The 22,256-nt window shown below is 48.9% G+C and overlaps 1 protein-coding gene and 1 long non-coding RNA gene across 4 annotated transcripts; one reads left to right on the top strand and one right to left on the bottom strand.

Annotated features, from left to right (window-relative positions):
- Positions 1-67: 67 nt before the first annotated feature.
- On the top strand, positions 68-9,756 carry LOC139704717 (uncharacterized). Its single transcript, XR_011706656.1, has 3 exons — positions 68-201; positions 4,741-4,841; positions 7,298-9,756. It is a non-coding gene; the product is annotated as an uncharacterized lncRNA (long non-coding RNA).
- Dll4 (delta like canonical Notch ligand 4) lies at positions 4,736-22,191 on the bottom strand. Of its 3 annotated transcripts, none has more exons than XM_071608093.1 (11): positions 21,750-22,187; positions 21,370-21,639; positions 20,790-20,847; positions 19,686-19,949; positions 19,214-19,274; positions 18,999-19,129; positions 17,174-17,343; positions 16,779-16,998; positions 15,164-15,866; positions 14,422-14,530; positions 4,739-5,091 (listed from the first exon to the last, which is right to left on the bottom strand). In XM_071608093.1, exons 1-11 carry the CDS (start codon positions 21,813-21,815, stop codon positions 5,038-5,040), a joined length of 2,106 nt encoding a protein of 701 aa, XP_071464194.1. In that variant the 5' UTR covers positions 21,816-22,187; the 3' UTR covers positions 4,739-5,037. The 3 variants fall into 3 exon arrangements, with proteins under 3 accessions (XP_071464195.1, XP_071464194.1, XP_027781874.1); XM_027926073.2 differs by lacking the exon at positions 4,739-5,091 and adding an exon at positions 12,854-13,909 and having other exon boundaries at positions 21,750-22,185; XM_071608094.1 differs by lacking the exon at positions 14,422-14,530 and having other exon boundaries at positions 4,736-5,091; positions 21,750-22,191.
- Positions 22,192-22,256: the final 65 nt, after the last annotated feature.

Below are 22,256 nucleotides of genomic sequence, written 5' to 3'. Positions count from 1 at the left end.
TGATTGGTTCGGCTCCACCTCGTGGCAAACCTGGCAGAAGTGATGCAACGGCAGCGAAGGTTTCCCCAGCGCCCGCATGCAGCAAGGGCGCCTCGGATTGCGTCAGGCGGCGGGCAGTGGGCATGGGCCCGGCGTGGTCACGGGCAGTGGGCTTCTCCTTGGCAACTCCTCCTGGCCCGGGCCATGCAGGAGCCATAGCTGGTGGGTTTAAGGCGATGTCTCCTCAGCAGTCCTGCGGGTGATGTGGCCGAGTCACTGCCACCCCAAGACTGTCCTGGGGCCGGAGCAGGACATAGCCAGAATGAGCACTCTGGGCGTTGTAAACTCCTGAGAGCACGCACCCACGGCCGACAGCGAGGAAGCTGTAGGAAGCACCGTCCGCATTCCACTCCGGTGCCTCACGCCGTTGGCTCGCGTGAGCAAATGGAGAAACTGAGTCACGGGGGCGCGAAGGGGTTCTACAGAGGCTGCGGTTGAGTCAAGTCAGGCAGTCAAGGTTTGCAGACCTCACGTGAGGTCCACGTCCGGGCCGGGTGTGGAACCTCCTGAGCCCAGGCAGGTTTGAGGAAGATCCAGCCAGAGCGATTGGGACAGCAGTCACTTTGGCTTCCCCGGGCATCTGTGGTGAAAGGCCTTAACGTGAACGCCAGACCAGCTTTGCCCTAAGGCCATGGGTTTAGCTTTTCCCAGACTTGAGAATTTGTGGTAATGGTTAATCCTTAGAGTGTGATGCACTGACAGCAGCTACAGGCCTTTTCCTTTGGCTACTCACCAGCCAGTGGAGACTCCCACAGGCCATCTGGGATCAACTCCTTAAGCAGTAGAAAGGGGCTGCCAGATGGGGGTGTTTTTGATTAGAAAAGAGAAACAGAGGCCGCAGAAGGCCTTCCCCGGGTGGAACTGACTCCCAGAGATTGTTGTTGAGGTTAGGGTGAGCCCTCTGGCAGGGGAAGTGGACAATATTAGTTCAGTTCCTAATTATTGAAATTAAACATTATCTGCACCCTAAGTGATTGTATTCATTCCAAAGGTGAGTGTGTAGCAGGAAGCTATACCTTTAAAAATAAATTATTGGGGGGCTGGAGTTGTGGCTCAGTGGTAGAACACTTGCCTGGCATGTGTGAGGCACTGGGTTTGATTCTCAGCACCACATATAAATAAATAAAGTTCTATTAAGAACTAAAAAATTAAAAATAAGTTATTAGGCCGGGTATCTTGGCACAGGTCTGTAATCCCAGCAACTGGGGACAATGAGGCAGGAGGATTGCAAGTTCCAGGCCAGCATCAGCAACTTAGTGAAGCCCTGAGCAACATAGCAAAACCCTGTCTCAAATTTAAAAAAAAAAAAAAAAAAAGTGAAAGAAAAAAGAAAGGGGACTGGGGAGATGGCTCATTGGTTACTTAACCCCTGAGTTAGATTCCTGGTACCAAAAAAAAAAAAAAAAGTTATTGATCTGATGAAGGCTGAGGTGTAGCTCAGTAGTAAAGCACTTGCCAAGTATGCAGGAGGCCCTGGGTTCAATCCCCAGCACCAGGAAAACAAACAAAAATACTCACAAGATTTTTAGTAGTATTTGTGTAAAAATCTGAAGATAAGGCTGGGGGTATGTATAGCTCAGGGATATAGTACTTACATAGCAAACTCAAGGTCATGGGTTCCAAAAAAAAAGAAAGAAAAAATACTGAAGATGGTACCTAAATTGTAAGCTGACATCAAAGGAGGCCTGGGTTTCCTTGTTTGGTTGCTTGGTTGGTTGCTTTTTTTTTTTGGTACTAGGGATGGATTTAACTCAGAGGAGCTTAACCAATGAGCCACATCCCAGCCCTCAAAGGAGGATTTTGTGTAGTAAATTCTAATTTATGAAAAAGTCTGGGTTCTTTACAATGAACATGAGGAAAATAATTCAAACAAAATGGTCTTTTCTGGTCACTCCTTTCTCTTTCTCTTTGCCTGTTCCCCAGGTTCACTCTATCCTTTTTTCTCCCTATCTGTTCCTGTTAGTCCACCTGAGCACCTCCTTTGCTTAGAAAAAAATATCCTCTTCTCTTCTCACCACCTTTGTAAGTGAATGGAAAATGGGAAGCTGATAACAGCACATTGCTGGAAGTATCTGAACAGGCCCAAACAACCCTCTGAGAAAGCAGCTTAGTGATACAATCAAGAACCATAAAATGTCCCTGCCCTCTGACCCAATACTTCCACTCCAGGAAATTATTCAAAATATGGGAAAAGCCACATGTCTGAAGATTTCCAATGCATTGTTATTTATTATAGCAAAAACAAAAGAAAAACTACTTAAATATCCAAAAATAGCCAAATGTTTAAGTAAATTATGGTCAATTCACGTGATGGAGAAGAACACACACACACACACACACACAAGTGCCAGAGCATGTACAGGCACAGGGACAACGTAAACATCCAGTGATAGATGTTTACATAAACTTGAGATTAGTTCATTAAATTGGTGAAGCCACTAGAAATAATTGTATATGTCTATACTGATTGACATGGAAATATTTGTCTGTGATGTATAATTAAGTGAAAAGACAGGGTATAAAATAACCTGCTAAAACTTCTTAAACTTAAAAGTCTGGGGATAGGCGTGGGTATGGAGTAACATCCTTATAATCTCCATGACTCCAGAGGTTAAGGCAGGAGGATCGAAAGTCTGAGGACAGCCTGGACTGGGCAATTTAACTAGACTGTCTCAAAATACAAAAAAGGCTAGGCATGTAGGTCAGTGTAAAGTGCCCCTGGGTTCATCCCTAGTACCACCAAAAAAAAAAAAGGCTGGGGCTGGGGATATGAGGAGAGCACTTGCCTAGAATGTTTGGGGCCCTGGGTTCAATCCCCAGTTCTGGGAGCAGGGGAGGCTAAATGTGCTTATTTGCTTAGAACAATTCTGGAAGAACACTTGTGCTCAAAGTGATTGAGTTAAAAGATTTGCGTATTCTTTTGTATACTGATTCTGAATGAAACTTTATAAAAAGAACATGAACATTTAAAAAGAAGGCTATTTCTAGTTCATTGATCAAAATTCATTATGAAAACAATGTAGTAAAAATGCCAGTGATGCATAGTTTAAAAATGCAAAATATGAACTATCACATTTACTATGATTAACATTTAAAAACAAGATGTATGAGGAAGGGGCTGGGGATGTGGCTCAAGCGGTAGCACGCTCACCTGGCATGCGTGCGGCCAGGGTTCGATCCTCAGCACCACATACAAAACAAAGATGTTGTGTCCGCCGAAAACAAAAATAAATAAATATTTTTTAAAAAAAGATGTATGAGGAATAAAGGTTGGGACATCAAATACTAGTGTTAGACTATTGGTATTATGGGTGAATCTTTTCTCTATTTCCAGGTTTTGTGAAATTTAATTTGATTATTATTAAATAATTTGATTATTATTAAACCTTGTGGGGGGTACTGAAACTGATCTCAGGGGTGCTTTACCACTAAGCTATATCCTCAGTCCTTTTTATTTTTATTTTTTATTTTGACACAGATTTTCACTAAGTTGCCCAGGCTGGCCTCAAACTTGCAATCCTCCTTCCTTAGCCTTCCAAGTCCCTGGGATTACAGGTGTGTGCCACCACACCCAGCAAAATACAATTTTTAAATAATGAAAAGTTACCTTAAAAGAGCAAATAGATGCTTTTCTGATGGGTTAAGGAGTAGACGACCTATCAGCTTATCTGAATCATCTGAGTAACATTTTAAAGATATTCATTTTTTCCCCTCAATACTGGTGATTAAACCTAGGGGTGCCCTATCACTGAATTACACATGGTGTTCATTCTTGGCCTTCTCCCACCCCAAGTAAAGCCCAGAATCTTCATGACTTCTTATTCCTGTCCTCAGTAACCTGAACTTGCTCCAGGCAGTTAGGCACTTTCCCCTGTAGGCTCCCACAACCCCTTAGGACACATTTGTTTATTTATCTGATCCTTCCACTTCATAACAAACATGATGCTTACCATATGGTGGGGCAGTTTGCTAGACACTTTTACATCCATTCTAATTATAAACTTCTCTCCTCCTTTGTGAAGTAAACCATCAGTTCACAGATAAGCCAATAGGAAAGTTAAGTAACCTACTAACTTCGACAGTGTAAGTAGTAGAACCTGGGTCTAAAGGCAGATGGTCCAGCTCTGAGTCTCCTCACTGATAATCACTGGACATCCTGCCTTCCATGAACCTGAGAGCTCTTAGAGAAGGACCAGGGGAGCCAACACAGTATTGACATGTAGAAGGTTCTCTACAAACATAGTTAGAATAAAGGCCATGGCAATGTCTCATGTACTGCATGTCACAGTTTCAGCCTTGACCTTCTCAAACTAGGATCTCTACAAAAGCTGGCCAAGGGGATCTTCAGCACCTTCCTGTGAACATGGCTTGCCTATTCCCGTTCCTTCCTTCTCCTTTCCAACAACATCTGTCTTCTTCCCTCCCCTGTGGGACACACCCAAGCAACAAACCACCCACTTAGCTGGTTCCTCTCAATTAAAAAAAAAAAAAAAATCCAACCTATTTTTTCTTCTAAAATCCCTTCAGGAGAAGGCTGCTGATGTCATGCCCATACAGATGCCATCATCTCAGGAGAGGTGATGGGCCCAGGCATCACCTTCAGCTTGTAGAGTTACACATGATTGGCACATGATGCACACGTGATGGCTTCCTCTTTTAGACCTTTTCCCAAATTGTTCTTTCCTTATTATTCCCCTGCAGGTGGTCACTTCTCATTTCCTTATGATATGTTCCTTCTCGCTTCTCATTCCTGACACTGTGATCAACTTTTGCTGTTAGCAAGTATGATTATCTGAAATCAGGTAAGAGTGTGTTTGGGGGAGTTATGGAATTAGGTGAATTTAATTTACATGAAGTTGTTTTATAAAGCTGCTGATTCCAGAAGGATGCAAATCCTGCCCAGACACAGGCTCTAAACTCAGCTTGCTCAGATTTGAGTCCCACTCCACAATGTACTAACCATGTGGTCATTGGTCCTCAATTTTATCAACTGTGAAATTAGTAATAATAATAATAGTAGTAGTAGTAGTAGTAGTATGCACCTTGTAGGATCTGAAAAAGATTGAAATAAATAACTTGTTAGCCAAAGCTGGGTACATGGGCATGCTCAGTAAATATTAGCGCACGTGCACGTGTATGTTTCAGGATTGGGGTTGCTAAAATAAGTTAACAAAATAAATGAAGGCTCACACCTCCCACAGAGTTCTGAGAAATAAGTGTGTCCTCAGGTTCCTGGTCCATGTGCAAGGAGTACATAGCTCCACCAACATTCTGTCAAGAGGAGGGGAAAGTGGAGCAGTGGAGTCCCTCCACTCAGTGAGTAGGGGAGGGAAGACTTTTCTTCTACCTTTTGAGGGTTCATTAATTGAGTCTGAAATAGACAGCAGGCAGATTAATAGGAGAAAAGGCATATAAATTTATTATATGCCCAGAGCCATCTTATGAAGGAAAATTGAATAACCAAAAACCCAGGATAGGAGGGAGGAGGGAAGTAAGCAATTAGGGAAGGGTAAATGATTTTTCAGAAAGATGAATGGACCATCAGAAGAATAGGTGACAGCCTGTGATAAACTGTGACTGAACTGGGGTTGTGGTTCAGTAGTAGAGCACTTGTCTAGCATGGATGAGGTGCTGGGTTCCATTCCCAGCACTGCAAAGAAAAAAAGAAATGAAAATCTGCCTGGGTATGGAATTGGCCTCCAGCATCCTCTCCTGTGATACAAACTTAATCCTTCCTGGTTGATGAAGTTCCAGGGAGGGCTCATGACAATTGAGCTCCTTCTGGAGGACCTGTTTTTAGGCGGATAAGGGAAGTCAGTGAAAGTCCCTGCCTGCATTTACTATTCCCCAAGTGTCCTCAAGTTTGGAGCAGCATGCTGAGTTTGGAGCAGTCCACCTCACAAGAGAATCAGAGGTGGGTAGTTCTGCTGCTTATGCAGCTACCTCCAGGGCCAGGGAAAGGTGCTTGGCCCTCTGCCCACAAAAGCAGGGACTGTAAGGATTTACTCATATCCTACAGAAGTGCATGGGATGGTGGGAAAACCTGGCTCCCTTCCCATCGTCCAGCTCCCAAGCAAGGAGAGACCCAGCTGACAGGGCACCTCTGGGAACCAGTGTTTTACTTATTCAGAACTCAGTCCTACTCTACCTAGAAGGGGAGGGTTCAGGGCTCTAAGAGAGGGCTGGGGTAGAGAGTTGCACCCCTAATTCCAAGGAGAGATGAAGATATAATTTATGTGGGCAGGAAGCAACAACTGAAGAGCTAGGGAGAAGCTGCTGTGGGGAGCATTTCAGTGGAGTTGAATAAGAATTTTGGGGTACAAAAAAGATAGTCTGAGACTCAAAAATGACAGGGCAGGTGAGCTGTTAGAATGCAGGAAAAGCCCTGAGCCTTTGAATTGCAAAAATTTTCCTGTGCAAACTGGCCCGTGGCTCTTGCCCTTGGCCCAAGCCCTTGGTCCACACCCTTGACTCATGTCCTTGCATGCAAAATAATACAAGGACACTGCACAAGTGCTAGAAAAACCGTTGTGAAGTTATGTAATTCTGCCTTGACTCCACCTCTGTTTCAGCCTTAGTTACTGTCCCTCTATAAATAATACCACAATCTACGGCCATACCACCCTGAACGCGCCCGATCTCGTCTAAATAATACCACAGACCAAGGTCCTATCTCTTCCTCTGGAGGTGGCTCATATTATTCCTTGAATGTGTCTTCCTCATGTAACCCCCAAAACTTCTCACCCTCAAGATAGTCCCAATTATCCCTTGAATGTTTATTTCTTTACCCCGAAAGATATTAGATAGTCTGCATTCTCCCTTGAAAGTACATCTGCTTTCCTAAATAAATCTGTCTGGAGCATGCTGAAGTTCTTTTTGTGTCACATATCCCTACATATCCTAAGTTAAGGTCTCTCTCTCTCAGTGAACCCCTGAGATGATAGAGTGACTGGGCTGCATAGAAAGTGTCCATGGGCTCAAAGCTGAATGTCAGACCCTGTAGAAATACTGCAGTGTGACAGGCTATGGCTTTAGAAGAGAACCCTAGAAAACCAGGCTCTGTGGGGAAGTATGACTGTTGAATGTTCAATTTGTTCAACATTTTCTGAGAGGGTGCAGACTCTGAGGCCCATGGACAGCCAAGAAAGCCCCTTAAATGAGAATAGCTGGGATATCATTGCCCCAGAGCCCACTGTTAATGGGAAGAGAAAGATCCCAGAAGCTTTAAGATTTTTTTTTTATTTTATTTTTTTTTTAGCAGAAAAATAAAGAGGAGCACTGAGAGAAGAGAACCATCTGTGGATGTATGAAACTGACCTGGGCCTAAGAAGATATGTGTGGCCCAAATATCTGTCTCTGAGGAAAATGGACAGCAATCTTCAGATAAGTAAACTTCCAATTTGAGCTCAGGCAGAGGGACCACTGGAGACACACAGGCTGGCCATGTCTGTTGGGGCTGTGGCTCTGCCCTGCAGAAAGTGTCATGACAAAAGGCAGGCCTAGGACCTGAGCCAACCTGTTGCTAAATCAAGATTCCTGAGATCTCAGCTGGTTACCTTCTGTGATACTATAAGGTGTTTTTTTTGTTTTGTTTTGGTTTGGGGCACTAGGGATTGAACCCAGGGATGTTTTACCATTGAACTACATTCCCAGTCCTTTTAATTTTTTTAATGTTTTTTTTTTAAGGGCCTTGTGCATGTAAAGCAAGCATTCTACCAACTGAGCTATATCCCCAGCCCTTTTTTTTTTTTTTTTTTTTGAGAAAGGGCCTTGTCAACTTGCTGAGGCTGACCTTGAACCTTTGGTCTTCCTGCCTCAGCCTCCCAAGTTGCTGGAATTAAAGGTACATGCTACTGTGTTGGCAACACTATGAAATACATATTTGGTCTTCCTCCAGTTTCCTGGCATACAACTCCTAAAACCTTTGAAATCTAAAAAGTAATAAATGTCTTTTTGCATGCTAATGAGCTGACTAATGGCTAGCAGCCAAGAAGCTTCAGGATGAGGGATGGTCACAAGATGATAGACCAAAGCCTGATTAGAGGTTTGACACTTTCAGCCCCATCCTCCAAACTTAGAGGAGGGAGAAGGGCTAAAAGTTGAGTTGATCACCAATGGCTAATTATTTAATCAGTCATGCTTATGTAGTGAGATCTCCACAAAAACCCAAAAGCATAGAATTGGGTGAGCTTCCAGAATGCTGAACACATGGAGGGTCCTAGATGGTGGAGCATCCAGACAGGGCATGGCAGCTCTGCATCCCATCCTTCATATCTTACCCAGTGCATCTCTTCATCTGTATCCTTTATAATAAACTAGTACATGTAATTAAAGTGTTCCCCCAAGCTCTGTGAGCCACTCTAGCAAATTAGTCAAACAGGAGGAAGGGGTTATGGGAACCCTAATTCATAACTGATTAGTGGAAGCACAATTAAACCAAACTCAGACTTGTGATTGGCATTGGAAGTGGGGGGCAGTCTTGTGCAGCTGAACCATTAACATGTAGGATTCAATAATATTTCCAGGTAGATGTGTAAGAATTGAATTGAACTACAGAACACACAGCTGCTATCTGCTGCAGAAAGATTGATTGGTTCCTGGTGAGGAGAAATCCCCATTTGCATCTTGGTAACCAGAGGTCACAGAATTGTTCTGTTTATTGTGTTGTGAGGGTAAAGTTGTGTGTGGGGGGGAATCTATGTTTCCTCTCAGACCTTGTGCCTGGTTGTAGCCGTGGCTGGCTTTTTGGCCCCTGTGTCCTAGCCTTTGGGGATGGAGGCAACAAGCCAAGCCCACTCTTGGCCAGGGTGTTAAGGAGTGCAGTGTCCCTGAGGCCAGGGAAAAGGTGACAAAAAAAATCACTTGTGGCAGATCTCCAAGAGGGAAGGTGACTTTTTTTTTCCTTTTCCCAGCTAGAGGGATTGAACCCAGGGATGCTCTACCACTAAGTTATGTTCACAGGCCTTTTTATTTATTTATTTATTGAGACAAGGTCTCACTAAAGTGCCCAGGTTGGCCTCAAACTTGTGTCCTCCTGCTTCAGCCTCCTACAGGTGCAGGAAAGTGACTCTTCTTGGAGTCTTGCTGCTCCTTCCCACAGCAAAGGCCTCCCTTTCACAACCGCCCACTTCAGAGAAGGATGACCAGCCTAGCCCGGGTTCCTCAAAGACAGCACAAATGGGAGCAAAAGTGGAGGCAACTGCCTCACATGCTCCTGAGTCTACTGCTGGGATTATTTAAGCAGACTCCAACCCCACTAGAGCCCACCTCGGTGCTGTGGGCAGGGGGAGTAGCAGCTCTAGAAAGTGGTATACCTACATACATTTAAGGATTAACCAACCAGGAGCTAAAACAGTGCTCACAAGTGTTATATATTAACTCATTTCAACCTTAGAAATGTACAAGAATGGGGGCTGGGGATGTGGCTCAAGCCGTAGCGCGCTCGCCTGGCATGTGTGCGGCCCAGGTTTGATCCTCAGCACCACATACAAACAAAGATGTTGTGTCCGCTGAAAAACTAAAAAATAAATATTAAAAACTCTCTCTCTTTTAAAAAAAAACAACTATGATTATTAAAGAAAAAAAGAAATGTACAAGAAGTATTATCTTCAGAAAGGTCAAAGATAGTTAATTTCCCCGGATGGGAGAACATGTTTTGCCGCCAATGCCTGATTTATAATAAGTGCTCAATCCGTGCTGAAGGAAGAAAGTAAAGGATGGACTTGTCCCAGTAGATCACCTGGCAATAAGGGGTGGTGCTGGAAGGGACCTTCAGCCCTCTAACTCAACAGTTTCTGTCCAGGCCCCATTCCCTTCCATTCTGGCTGCCCATTGGATGAAAGTGGCAGAACTGTGGAGGGGAGAGCTGACTGGCCGAGCCCAGGAGGCGGCTGCTGCGCTGGCTAGAGCAGGTGCTGCAGCTCTGCTGCTCCTCTGGAATCCCTGGGGATATTTGGAGGAAAGTATCGCACTAGGCTCCCTCCAGTTTACCCCTCGGCTTAGGGGCGCCGAGCCTAACAGAGCTCTCTAAAGCCCCCAAACGCAAAAGATTCAAGCTTTCCTCGGCTTGGACATTGCTTTTCCGCGGCTGTACGGTTGGCTCCAGACGGCAGCCCTCCTCAGCCCCAAGGCCGCACAGCGCCCTCTAGTGTCAGACCTCGGGCCGCGCGGTTCCACTCGCAACTACGGCTTCTCGCAGCAGCAGCCCCGCGCGGACTCCCAGGTTGGGGCGGGATTTGGGAAAGGAGGAGGAGGAGCCCAGGGGGCCGGCGAGTCTCCGAGAAACTTGCGGCCTTCGACGTTTTCCCGGCCCGGGAAGTGAGCCGGGGTCGGCGGCCGCAAACAGGAAGTCGGGCTATAACAAAGGGCGCGGGGGGGCAGGGAGCCTCTGAGCTCCAGGGCGTGAGGAGGCAGGTGGAGGGCTGACCCCGGCAAGCGGGCGCACCTGTCTCTTCCGCTGCAGCTCCAGGCCTGCCGGGATCTATCCGGGCCACAGGGCCAGGCAGTGCGCCCTGGGCGCGAGGGAGGGCGCGGCCTCTCGGGAAAGGCCACTGGGACCTCCCAGGCGCATCACCTCCCCGGGAAGGGACAGTCACAGTTCCCTGAGTGAATCACTTCCATCCCCTTCCCGGAATGTAGAAGGCCACGTGGATCTGCTGATGCTGTGGGGGAACTGCAGGGAAATAGTCTACTGAGGGCGGGCGTTGTGGGACCAGGTCAGAGATGGACCCTCCTTACTACCCAGTTGAGTCAAGTGTCTTCATCTAGCCTAAGTGGAAGTAGATATGGGCCACGGTCCTTTTTTCTTTTGCCCTCTTACCAGCTCAACCCTGAGGCAGGCCTTGTCTGTACAAGCCTTCTTCACAGCCCCTCCCTAACTGTTCCACAGTGATCTCCAGGTAGAGTTGAAGAAGTCTTGGAAAAGCCACTGTCCTCAGGGCTGGAGGTCACTGTGGGGTCAGATTGATTCTCTAGGCAGCATACTGGCTCCAGACTGATACTAAGCTCAGAGTTCTCTTGGGAAATATGCATGCACACCAAACATGAGCATTTGCTAACCCATGCAAAGAAATTCATGGTTAACCTAGAGTCATGGTCTAGTCTGGTACATCTGTACACCTGAACATTCAAATGGTCAGGAAAGCTTCGAGTACCTTTCCTATGAGAGGAAATCCCTAGGAGAGTCAAGCTGTGGCTTGTTTGCACCCCAAGTGTCTGGCCTGGCTTCTGCTGAGGTGAAGTAGCAAAGCCTAGGCTCCAACCTGCAGCCCACACCACATCCATGGTCCTCACTTTGCCCAAGAAGCCAACATGTTGGGAGGTTTTGGTGAGTGAGTTTAGCCAGCAGCCAGCACTCCAAGGCTCTTCTCGTGCAGCCCAGCACAGCCTGGTTGTGTGGACGTGCAGTCCTGCGGGTGTCCTACCTGTCCCCCACATGGGAGCCTCGTCATCTTGCCTTCTGTCCCAGCCCAGTTTCCCCCGCCCCCCAGGGCCCGAGAGCTGCTTTCCTGTTTCATTTTGGGCAGGAAGAGTGAGGTCGTGTTGTTCTTCCCCCTGCTGCCGGCTCAGGCTGTGGGAACAGTTCCCTGAGTGCTTTCCTGTTTGATACCCTGTGTGTGCAGTGAAGGGAATGGGGAGCGATGAGCAAGGCATGAAGCTTGTGCACGCTCCTGAAACTGGCACAAACACCAAGGTCCAGGGTCAGGGGAGGAGAAAAGGGGAGGCAAGTTCACTGTGTATACTTGCACTCCACAAGGAGTGAGGTATTTGGTGGGTCTATTTTGCTTTACTGTGGACAGGCTAAGAGCTGGGAGCATCTGCTCAGCTTTTTATCAATGGCTCATTTTGTCATCATTTGCTCTCCATAGAGTATGTTTGTGGCTGTAAAGAGAGGACTCTGGCACCCTAGGGACTATCCTGTGCCTTAGAGGAAACTGGGCATGGAGTAGACTGGAAACTCCCTCATTAGTGCCTCAGTCAGAGAAACCCAGGCTCCAACTCCTCCCCTCTTTACAGTCTCCAGTAAACTCCAGCAGCTCTGGGCTAACAAGGAAACCAGACCCTCTATTCTCTGTCCACCTGCAAGAAGGACAAACCCAAGGCAAACCCCTCAAAGACCAGAAAAGAGCAGGTACAATCCACATGAAACCTTGCAACAGCAGGTGAAAGGCCCCAGATATCTTCATGGCTCAGAGACCCCATTCTCTGAGAAGAGAATCTTGTTGGATAAAAGAAACACAGGCAGTGTATGGTGGTGCATGCCTACGCAGGAGGCTGAAGCAGGAGGATCATAAGTTTGAGGCCAGCCTTGGCAACTTAGGGAGACTTTGTCTTAAATAAAAGGGGCTCGGAATGTGACTCAGTGGTAGAGTGCACCTGGGTCAATACCAAATACCAAAAAGAAAAAAAGAAAGAAAAGGAGATAGAGGGACAGGACAAAGGATCTCCACATAAGCTTTTTCAGGCTTGAGGAAAGAAGGAGAGAGATTCTGGGCAGGGAAAATATTCCCCAAGGAGTACTGGAAGCATAAAGGAGAAAGTGGGGCGTAGCAACCAGCCTCAGAGTCATCAGGCAAGGAAGGCTGGCCCAGAGTGGGGTGAAATGGGTGAGATGCATGCTCCTGTAACTGGCACAAACACCAAGTGACTGGATGGGAACAAGGGGTCTTCATATAACATGTCAAATTCAAGTGTATGCACAGTCCCAGTGGGGCACTTCGTGGCAGTATGAGAAAGGGGTGTTAAGAATTCTTTGGGTTGAGAAGGCTGGAGAATTCCCATTCCTACCACAACAAAGACAGGACCCAAGAAGTAATAAATTCCTATACACATCTGTTCCATATTATAAATACACATTATATACAAAATAATGTTATAAAATGTAGAAAGGCCAGTGCTTCTGATTCTTAAATTATCGAAATACTAGATTCCAAAATAAACTACAAAAAAAAAAAATAAAACTCATATTATTGATTTCTGAAGATGGGCTTCGGGGGTGTTCTGGGAGCAGTAATGGGCATGGGCGGAGCCCAGGCTCATGGTTGTAGGAATGGGTTTGAGGCAGGAAGAAGCTCAGGTGACAGCAGCACCTGATTTCTCCCTTGTTGGCATTTCCAACATAACTGCCCTGAGCTCACCAGTGGCACCCCTGGCTGGCAGAAGGGTCAGGCCCTCACCCCATCTGCTCCCAGGGCCAGAAGGTGGTAGAATCTGGGTAAGATTTATCAATGCTCTTGCCCAGTGGGCCTAGGCCAGCAAGAGGCTGGGTGGCATTTCCAGGCAAGGCCCACATGCAGTGCTTAGAGGCATGGGGCAGAAAGTGCTCCTCTTTCTTCTTGTGTTCCTTCACCTGCAGGGCAACCCCTGACAAGAGCTGTACCCAGTGGCTTTCCTGCCCAAAGGAAGACCTGCCCTTACTGGCCCCCTTTCTCCTTTCTGATTTGGGCCCAGTTATCACTTTGGAGCCTGGGCCAAAGGCACTTGGGAAACACAGATGCCAGTGGATGCCACAGCAGCTCCGAGCCCCATGGGGCCACTGCCACTCTCTAGAAAACAGGCCAGAGCCCCAGAAAGAGCCCTCTGAAGGCCACTGCTGAAAGAGCAGGCCCAAGTGGCACCTCTCCTCTCCTCTGTTCCCTTGGCTGGCACAGCTGCTAATCTGATGCCAGACAGATACTCAAAGGTATGCAGGGGCGGTGCATCTCTTGGCAAGTTCACAATCTGTCCAGTTCACGCCATCCCCTCCTCCTCCTGAGAGCAGCACGGTGCATATTAAAGACGTCCCATCCAGGATGCAATGTAAACAATGCAGAAGGAAGGTCCAGCTGCTGGGCCAAAGCTGGGGTATTCTGGGTAGGCTTATGCCTTATACCTGTGGAAGGTACAAATGGGGAAATGTGTTACCCTGGGCATAAGCATTTCATCTGGAACTTCCCTGGACCTTCCTGGGAGAAGCCAATGGAGCAGACAGGGAAGATGGGAAGGGAAGACAGTTCCCCTAGGCTTCTACTCCAACAAAAACAGATGCCTGGGAGCTTTCACTCATGAGGTAGTCCAGTGGAGGAATCCAGGGAAGTGAGAAGAGGTCATGAGGCAACCATTCTCACCCATCAGCACCTGGGAAATGGCCAGGTATTGTGGTTTCCCTGCCTAGAACCAACGCAGCAAGAGAGACCAGGCCAAGTGTGCCACCTGACTCCTGTTTCAAACCCTCTTTAGCAACAAGGCCAGCAGAGACCAAAAACCACTGAATGTGGTCTGCCAAGGAGGGGTTCTGATCGACCCTTCAGGAGTGGCTCATGGGGTCAAGAGTGACCAGACCACTTTCCCATCCACACAAAGCAGCGGGGGACAAGCTGGCAGGGAGGCAAGTCTAACACTCACCTCCGTGGCAATGACACATTCGTTCCTCTCTTCTGATATCAAACACACAGACTGGTACATGGAGTCCCTGGGGGAGCATATCGCTGATATTCGACACTCTGGCTTTTCACTGAGGGAACATAAGACCGGGTGAGTGTGAGGGAGAGAAGGAAGGAAAGATAGGGGGAGGGCAGGGGCAATAATCTGGACCCTGTAGAGCCAAAGAGCACTTACACAGGTGGTCCGGGGGGAAGAAATGGGCCAGAGGTACCCAATGGTGGCCTTTTAAGGGGGGCAGTTATCACAGGCTCCTGAGAGCTACAGGACCCCAACCATACCACTAACATTTAGAAAGTCAGCCTAGCTACTAGAGCCACACCATCGAAAATGGAAGTCATAAGAGAAACACTATGGGTCCTAGACATTTGTGAATGAATGAATGAATGAGAGGACTTTCCCTAGCAAAGGACCCCTATAGAATTTTTTTTTTCTTGGTGATAGAGTCTTTGTATGTTGCTAAGACTGATCTCAAACTCATGATGCTCCTGCCTCAGCCTCCAAAGTAGCTGTGATTATACCACTTATATCACTATACCTAGTCTCCTAGCAGAAATCTTGCCATTGGATCCTCCAGTCAGTAACAAAACCCCATTTGTTTAAAAGCAGTCAGGGCCTGGAGCCAGTCTCCCTCCATTACCTAGGAGCCTGGGCAAGACCACCTAGGAGTCCACGACCAGGCCCTGGGCCTTCAAGCGCAACTCACCTGTGTAACCGCAGTGGCACTTTCTCTCCTAAGCTCTTGTCACTGTGGGGATACTTTCCAGGTAAGGTTCCCCGCCCCAGGGGCCCTGGGGCCAGATTATAGTCCAATGTGTGGTTCTGCTGTTTGCCACAGTTGGACTTGTCCATGCCACAATCCACCTCTAATTCCTTCTTCTGGTTTGTGTTCTTGAGCTGGGCGGCAGGGATCAGGTTGTCCTTCTGAAAGTCCGACAAGTTGTTCATGGCCTCCCTGCTGCCATCATCTGGTCGCCGAAGCCGCAGTTGTCGCACAGCCACTGCTACCATGCCCAGCAACACCAGCACCACCACCAGTCCCACACCCAGGGAGACAGCCACCCACGGGAAGCTGGGTGGCAACCCCACAGGGAACTCGCAGCGGCTGCCCACAAAGCCATAAGGGCAGTTGCAGACAAAGTTGTCCAGGGAGAGGCCAGTGTAGCAGGTGGCCCCATTGAAGCAGGGCCCTGAGGCACAGGCATCACTGGGTATCCGCACCTCACAGCGCCTGCCAGAGAAGCCAGCAGGGCAGGTGCACATGAACCCATTCTGCAGGTCATGGCAAGTGCCACCATGGGCACAAGGGCTGCGGGCACAGTCACTGATGTGAATTTCACAGTGGGTGCCTGTAAATCCAGGACGGCAGCGGCACATGCGGCTTGGACCTCTGCTTAGGCACTGGCCCCCTGTGAGAAGACACAGAGCACAAGTCAACAAAAGTCTGGGAATCTCCAGGTGCAGGGGGTGGGGGACCCATCCCAGCAGTGAGTTTAAGCCCTTCCATCTCCATGCACACAACCAACATGGACAGAATCTACTGCAAAGAGAGAACTGTGCAAACACCCAAGAGACCTAGAGTTTGGGGTGAACCTAGTTCTCTATGCCTCAGTGGACTCATATATAAAAATAACTAGCATTTTGTAAAACCTTGGAATAAGACATATATGCTTAGGTTTTAATCTCAGCTGGCTCTCTCTAGCTGGGGATCTGATGCCTGTCACTTTACCTTATCCCTAAGCCTCAGCTATCCCCTCATAGAATACCTCTGAGGGTTAGGGAGGAAGGTTCATGAAGTCAAGAGCACCTTATGGTAAGTAGTAACTGCTCAAATAAATTTAATTATCATTGTTTCATTTCATCTTCACAGCCACATCAAAGACAGAGAATAGGAATTATATTTTCCCACTCAGTGGTGAAGAAATTGTGGCTCCAGGAAGTTCTAAGCTGGAGAAAGGGATGTTGGAGGCTTCATGTCCGTCCTCAAAGGAGGCTAGTGATGGATGCTAGTCAGCCCTGCTCTTGGAGGCCTCATCTTTTTTGGTGCCCACATAGAACAGTGTGGCACAAGGCATCTAGAATGTTCAGTACCTTTTTATGTACTGGGGATTGAATCCAGGGGCACTTTACCACTGTACTTATTTATTTTATTTTGAGATAGGGTCTCACTAAGTTGCTGAGGGCCTTGTTAAGTCGGTGACTCCAAACCTGCAATCCTCCTGCCTCTGCCTCACAGTTGCTGGGATTAAAGCATGCATCATTGTGCCTGGCTGTTCAGCATCTCCTCACCAGAAGGCTCTTAGCAAGGCAAGTGAACTTACCATTGGCACATGGATTACTGGTGCATCTGTCTACTTTCTTCTCACAGTTGGAGCCAGTGAAATTGGGGGGACATTCACAGGCATAACTGGCCCCTTGATTACGCTCACGGCAGGAGCCTCCATTGAAGCAGGGGGAGTCAGCACAGGTCAAGGTGCTATGTTCACAGTGTAGCCCATAGTAGCCAGGATGACACAGGCAGTGGTAGCCATTTTCCTGGTCCTAGAGAAAAAACATAAAGGGCAAAAGTCACACCCTGGGGGTGTGTGATGGGAGTGCTGGGCTCCAGTTGCCCACAGCGCCTATCCATGACTGCACATTAATTGGCTGCCTAGACTGGAGATGCCTGGATACCACCTGGCTAGACTTCTGTTTCTTATTCTGGCCTGGGCCTCACCTTACAGCTGCCTCCATTGCGACAAGGATTGCTGTCACATTCCTTGAGTTCCAGTTCACAGTCCACACCAGTGTAACCTGGGCGACATGTGCAGGTGTAACTCCTCTGGCCACTGTTGGAGCATGTTGCACCGTTCTTGCACGGGGAATGGTGGGTACAATAGTTGAGATCTGCAGAGACAGAAACCAACCAGCTGAGCAAAGCCAGAGATACTCCCACCTCCAGGCTCCTTATAGTGCAAATTCATCCCCATGGTTTGGCCCAAAGAGGCTTCAACTCAGTCTTCCAGGCACAATTATTGTTCCTTCCCTGCCAATGAAATCATGTATGTTGATGCACCTGGAACCAATATGACCAATGCAATCAATCAAGGCTGATAAAACAATTGGATAACTTCCTGCCAGGTAAGCTGATAAACACTTGCAGCCAGAGGAGGGTGAAGATAGGAAGAGGCAGAGGAAAGGAGAGCAAGGCCTTGGGTCAGGGAAGAAGTCACAAAAGGCTCCATGGAGGGCGAGAAGCCAAGAGAAACCTGAAAAGGGGTAAAATTTCAACAGGTGGAAATAGTACAGGGGAGATAAGAACTACCATAGGTAGTGACAAGCATTTTATTTTAATTAAAAAAAAATTTCAGTTGTAGATGGACAGCATGCCTTTATTTTATGTATTTATTTTTATGTGGTGCTAAAGATCAAAACCCAGTGTCTTACACATGCTAGGCAAGTGCTCTGCCACTGAGCTATAGCCTCAGCCCCAATGATCAAGCATTTTTTAAAGGAGGAGGTGTTAAAAGGGTATTTTGAATTGTAAGTATTTGTTTTCTTATTGGGGAAGGGTAGGGAGGGAGAACCAGACAGAGCAAATATAGAAACTGTGAGGGCTGTGTTTGCATATGATGAGTATATGATTGTGTCACCTGGGATCAAATGTGGACAGAGGAGAGAGAATGAGTAGGAACCAGGTGTGTGTGTGTTGGCGATGGGGGAATGGAGAGGAGAGGAATACACACACATACAAACACAATACAGTACAGGGACCTAATTTCGCTCCTTTGTCAATAGCAAGTCAGGGCCCAGGCAAGTTCTTTAAGCCTGGAAAATCCCTCCCCACTCTAACCAGTCTTATATAGTGTCTCTGAGGCAGCAAAGGTGTTTCTGGCACACCAAAGGACTCTGAAAATGGGAGGCACATGCTCTAGCTGGCTACTAGGATGTAGAAAGAAAGACCTTTCCCCAAAGTCAGGGCTCAAAGATTCATGTACAGTCAGAAGAATGACTAGCCCCAAATGCCAAGCAGAGACTGCATGGGCTGAAGCAGCTGCCTGGCAGGTGCCACGGGGGGAGAAGGAGAGGTTGTTTGTGCCCACACTGAAAAGTCAGTTGGATGTCACTCCCTCCACCCAGAGGCCCACCTCAGCCACAGCCCTGAGCGGCTGGTGGGCACACCCCACCAGACAGCTGTTTAGGGGAGAGCTGCTCAAACAGCCTTGCAAGGTAAGCAAACATTCAGAGGGTTAATAGGTAACTACAAGGCAGAAAGAGGAACTGAGCCTGGCATCTCTTTCCCTTTGGCTTTGCTAGAATTTATGAGTGCAACTTCCAGGCTGCCAATCTGTCACCCTCCTGGCTTCTTTAACCACCAGGTTTCTCTAGCACCTGGGGAAGGACCCACAAACTTATTTAAGGCTAGTTGTAAAGATTCTTTAAAAAGTCCCAAGGTCCTTGAAGGACAATGGCAAAGCCAAGTTAGCAGCTGCCATGGAAGAAGGGTCCAGACACTGTGTCTCATTTCCGGTCCCTGCCTCATCTCTCCCTCCCTGACTCACCTTGGTCACAGAACAGTCCTCCCCAACCTTCGTCACAGGTACACTGCCAGGGGATGCTGCAGGTGCCGTGGTGACAGCCATTGTGGGGGATACATTCATTGCACAGACGACCCTGCCAACCTGGGCGACAGCTGTGGGACAAAAGGAGGCTGAGAATGAGATAAGAGGCCTGGCCAAGGCAGGGTTCCCTGCCCCACTTCCTGTCCCTTACTCACAGGCACTCAGCTGGCTTGCTGCAGTAGCCGTTCTGTTCATGGCAGCCAGATAGACAGATAGCTAACGAAAGAAGACAGGGCTGGATGAGGATGGAGTACCAAGGATGCTGACACTCCACTCTCCCCTCCAGGCCTGGGGGTACCCCTGCTATCCTGGGCTCACTTCCCCATCTCAGCCTCCCAGAGAAGCCATGTCTTCTCAAAGGGAAACAATGACACAGGGAAAAAGAATCCATGCTGGATGGAATTCAATATGGGGATTCTTTGTGGGCTTTGGGATGATGGGGAGGAGGATTAGGAAGAGAGAAGAGGTCTGAGCACAAGCCCTGCTCAGCATCCGTAGGTGGCCCTGAGGCCTAGCTAGTAGGTAGCCCAGGCTTGCTCTGTGAGGGAGACAGGCAGAAGCCAAGAAAAGTTCACCATGCTTGCTGGGGGACCTCCCGTATGCACTTATAGGGGCTTGGCTGCTTACGCTGATCACAGTACTCCCCAGTCCAACCGGGCAAGCAGGATAGGCTGCCATCTGGCTGGCACACATAGTGGCCGAAGTGGTCATCGCGCTTCTTGCATAGGCGAGAGCAGTTTTCTCCATAGTAGTTGTCACTGCAGATGACCCGGTAAGAGTAGCGCAGCCTTGTCAGGGTGCTGTTTTGCTCATATGGTAACCAGTTCTGACCCACAGCTAGGGAACCATGGATGGCAATATTGCTGATGAGTGCATCTGGTGGCAAGGCCTCTGAAAGGACAGAGGGTCAGGTCAAGGTAAGGCAGCCTGTCCCAAGAGTGCAGGTAACTTACTGGCCAGTGCCCCTCTCCCCAGTTGTGATTATAATGGTCAGCCAACAAATAAGCCTAGTTGACCATATGACCCCCACTTGCCAGCAAGCACAGGCCAGAGGGACCCTGAGACACAAGTCCTACTGTTCAGCTGCTCTATGTGTATGCATGTGCAGGGGACCCGATATCATTCAAAAAGGGGACAATAGAAGGATGTTAGGATATCCCAGTGTTCTAGAGGCAGATAGGGAGGAAAAAGAGGAAAAGCAGACAGAGTGGAAAAAATGGGAGGGAAAAAAAGAAAGAAAAAGAAAAGCTTCCCAGGGCAAGAAGGACTGGGAGCAGGGGGGTCCTTTGGTATCCATTCAAGGGTTCTGCCCCCAGAGGTAGGTAATGGTTTTCTTTTTCCTTTTCAAAGTGAGAATTGTTGTGCTGCTGAAATATCCTTTTCCTCTGTGTCAGAACAACATCCCAAAGCCATTATTCCCTTTCCAAAGGAGCGGAATTCACGAAAGGTGTAAAATACAGGAAGAGGCCCGTCAGCGGTGCTGGCAGCTTCAGCCTTTCTCACCGCCGTGCTCCCCGCGTTCCCACGCCAAAAATAACCCTCAGGAAACGCAATTGTGCTCTGAGTCCAGGCAGCAAGCGGAATCCGAGCGTCCAGCGCGGCGCGCAGCTCCAGGCCAAGCTAAGCGTCCTGCCCCCCACTCCCAACCCCGCACTTCCCCCGCCTATAACAGGTTAACTCTTTCGGCGCTGTGCGGTGTCGCCCCCCTGTGGCTGAAGAAGAGCTACTCACCTGGTCGCAGGTCGTCTCCTGGCGTGTGCCAAGCTTCTATGATGAGTGAGAAGGTACCCTGGGAAGCGAAAGGGGGTGGGGGACCGAGAGAGAGAGAGTGAGATGAGCAGGGCGAGAGAGAAGGGGGTGCCTTGTGGCAGCCGATTTAATTAATCTAATTGCAGGATACAGTTACTGCGCCCGGGTCAACATAACGGGTCTGCCCACAGTGTAGTGCAGAAGCTGGGAAAACGAGAAGAGAACCCAAGAGTAGGGGGAGGGATGAAGGATGGAGGAGTGTAAGTGAAAGCCATGAGTGTAGGGGATGATTTCTGCTAAGCCAGAGTGGTAGATAATGCAAACAGTGTCCCAAGAGCTTGTGGGGGGGGGGGGGAGCGTAAAACTGGGAAGGCGGAGACTGGTGAGAGCCTTCTCCATGGATGAGATCCCAGGAGAGAATCGAAAAGAAAGGGCCAGGAGAGAATGCGTCCCTGGGCGTTTTTGAGGAAGCGGGGAGGAATTCTAGGGAGAGGGCTTTGGTCCCAGGGCACTCCCTCCTTTCGGCTTCCGTGACCTCCCAATGCACCCGGGCTGTGCTCACCGGCCAGGTGAAATTGAAGGGCAGTTGGAGAGGATTTCGGCCCCCGCCGCTACTGTCATCCTTGACCGCGAAGGAGTTGGTGCCCAATACCGGCGTGGAGACGCTGCCGAAGGTGCAGGGCCCGGGAGAGACGACAGCTTGGTAATGCTTAAGGCAGACGCGGAAGAAAGTCCGGCAACCGGGCTCACACGGCCGCCCACTGGCCAATAAGCCGCGCTCGTTGGCGAACTCCTGCAGCTGCAGCTGGAAGACGCCTGCGCCCGCCGCGCGCTATTGCACAGGGACCGAGGGAAGGAGGGAGGGGAGCGGTCAGCTCAGCGGGCGCCGGGGCTCAGGCCCGGAGCGTGGCGGGAGGGGGCGGAGAGGGCGCGGGACGTTACCTGCTGCCAAAGTGCCACCAGCAGCAGTAGCGCCCAGCCAAAGGCGCTCCTAACCGCGGCTGCCATCCCCTGGGGCGTCGCTTTCTCCACTCGCCGGCCCTGAACCTGGTTCTGTTGGGGATGCCGCTTTCCCGCGCGTCCTCCAGCCAACAGGATTCCTGAAAAAACTGGCTTCTCTCCGTATGCTGTTCTTTTGTCGCCCTCTCCCTAGCTCCGTTGCAGCTGCCTCGATAGGTAATCCAGGTGAGGGCGACTGGGCGGCGGCAGTGATAAGGACGTGTCCTCGAGCTAATCCTAGGGCTGCAAGTGGGCTGATGCCGAGGTACACTGCACCGAAGCGGCTTGAGCTTCGGCTCTCGGCCTCGTGTTCCTGGCCTGCGCACAGCGCCGCTACTGAAACCTGCGAGCTCCGGAGCCTTCCTTATATATATTGGCTCCTCTGCTCGCCGCCTGTCACTCAGACAGACTCATGGTCACTCTCCCCTCCCCTTCGGGCTTCTAGCCGCT

Source organism: Marmota flaviventris, chromosome 2 (genome assembly GCF_047511675.1).
Source record: "Marmota flaviventris isolate mMarFla1 chromosome 2, mMarFla1.hap1, whole genome shotgun sequence".
In the NCBI taxonomy this organism is placed as follows: Eukaryota; Metazoa; Chordata; class Mammalia; order Rodentia; family Sciuridae; genus Marmota; species Marmota flaviventris.
Note: the sequence above shows the minus strand (reverse complement) of the source record. Positions and strands in the feature narration are given on the sequence as shown.

Excerpts from the sequence above, each read along its gene's own strand:
- Dll4 (XM_071608093.1), bottom strand. The coding sequence starts at position 21,815 with ATGGCAGCCGCGGTTAGGAGCGCCTTTGGCTGGGCGCTACTGCTGCTG. Across the intron at positions 20,848-21,369 it reads CCTTCAATTTCACCTGGCCG|GGTACCTTCTCACTCATCAT; the intron begins GTGAGCACAGCC and ends TTCGCTTCCCAG. Across the intron at positions 15,867-16,778 it reads CAGTAATCCATGTGCCAATG|GGGGCCAGTGCCTAAGCAGA; the intron begins GTAAGTTCACTT and ends GTCTTCTCACAG.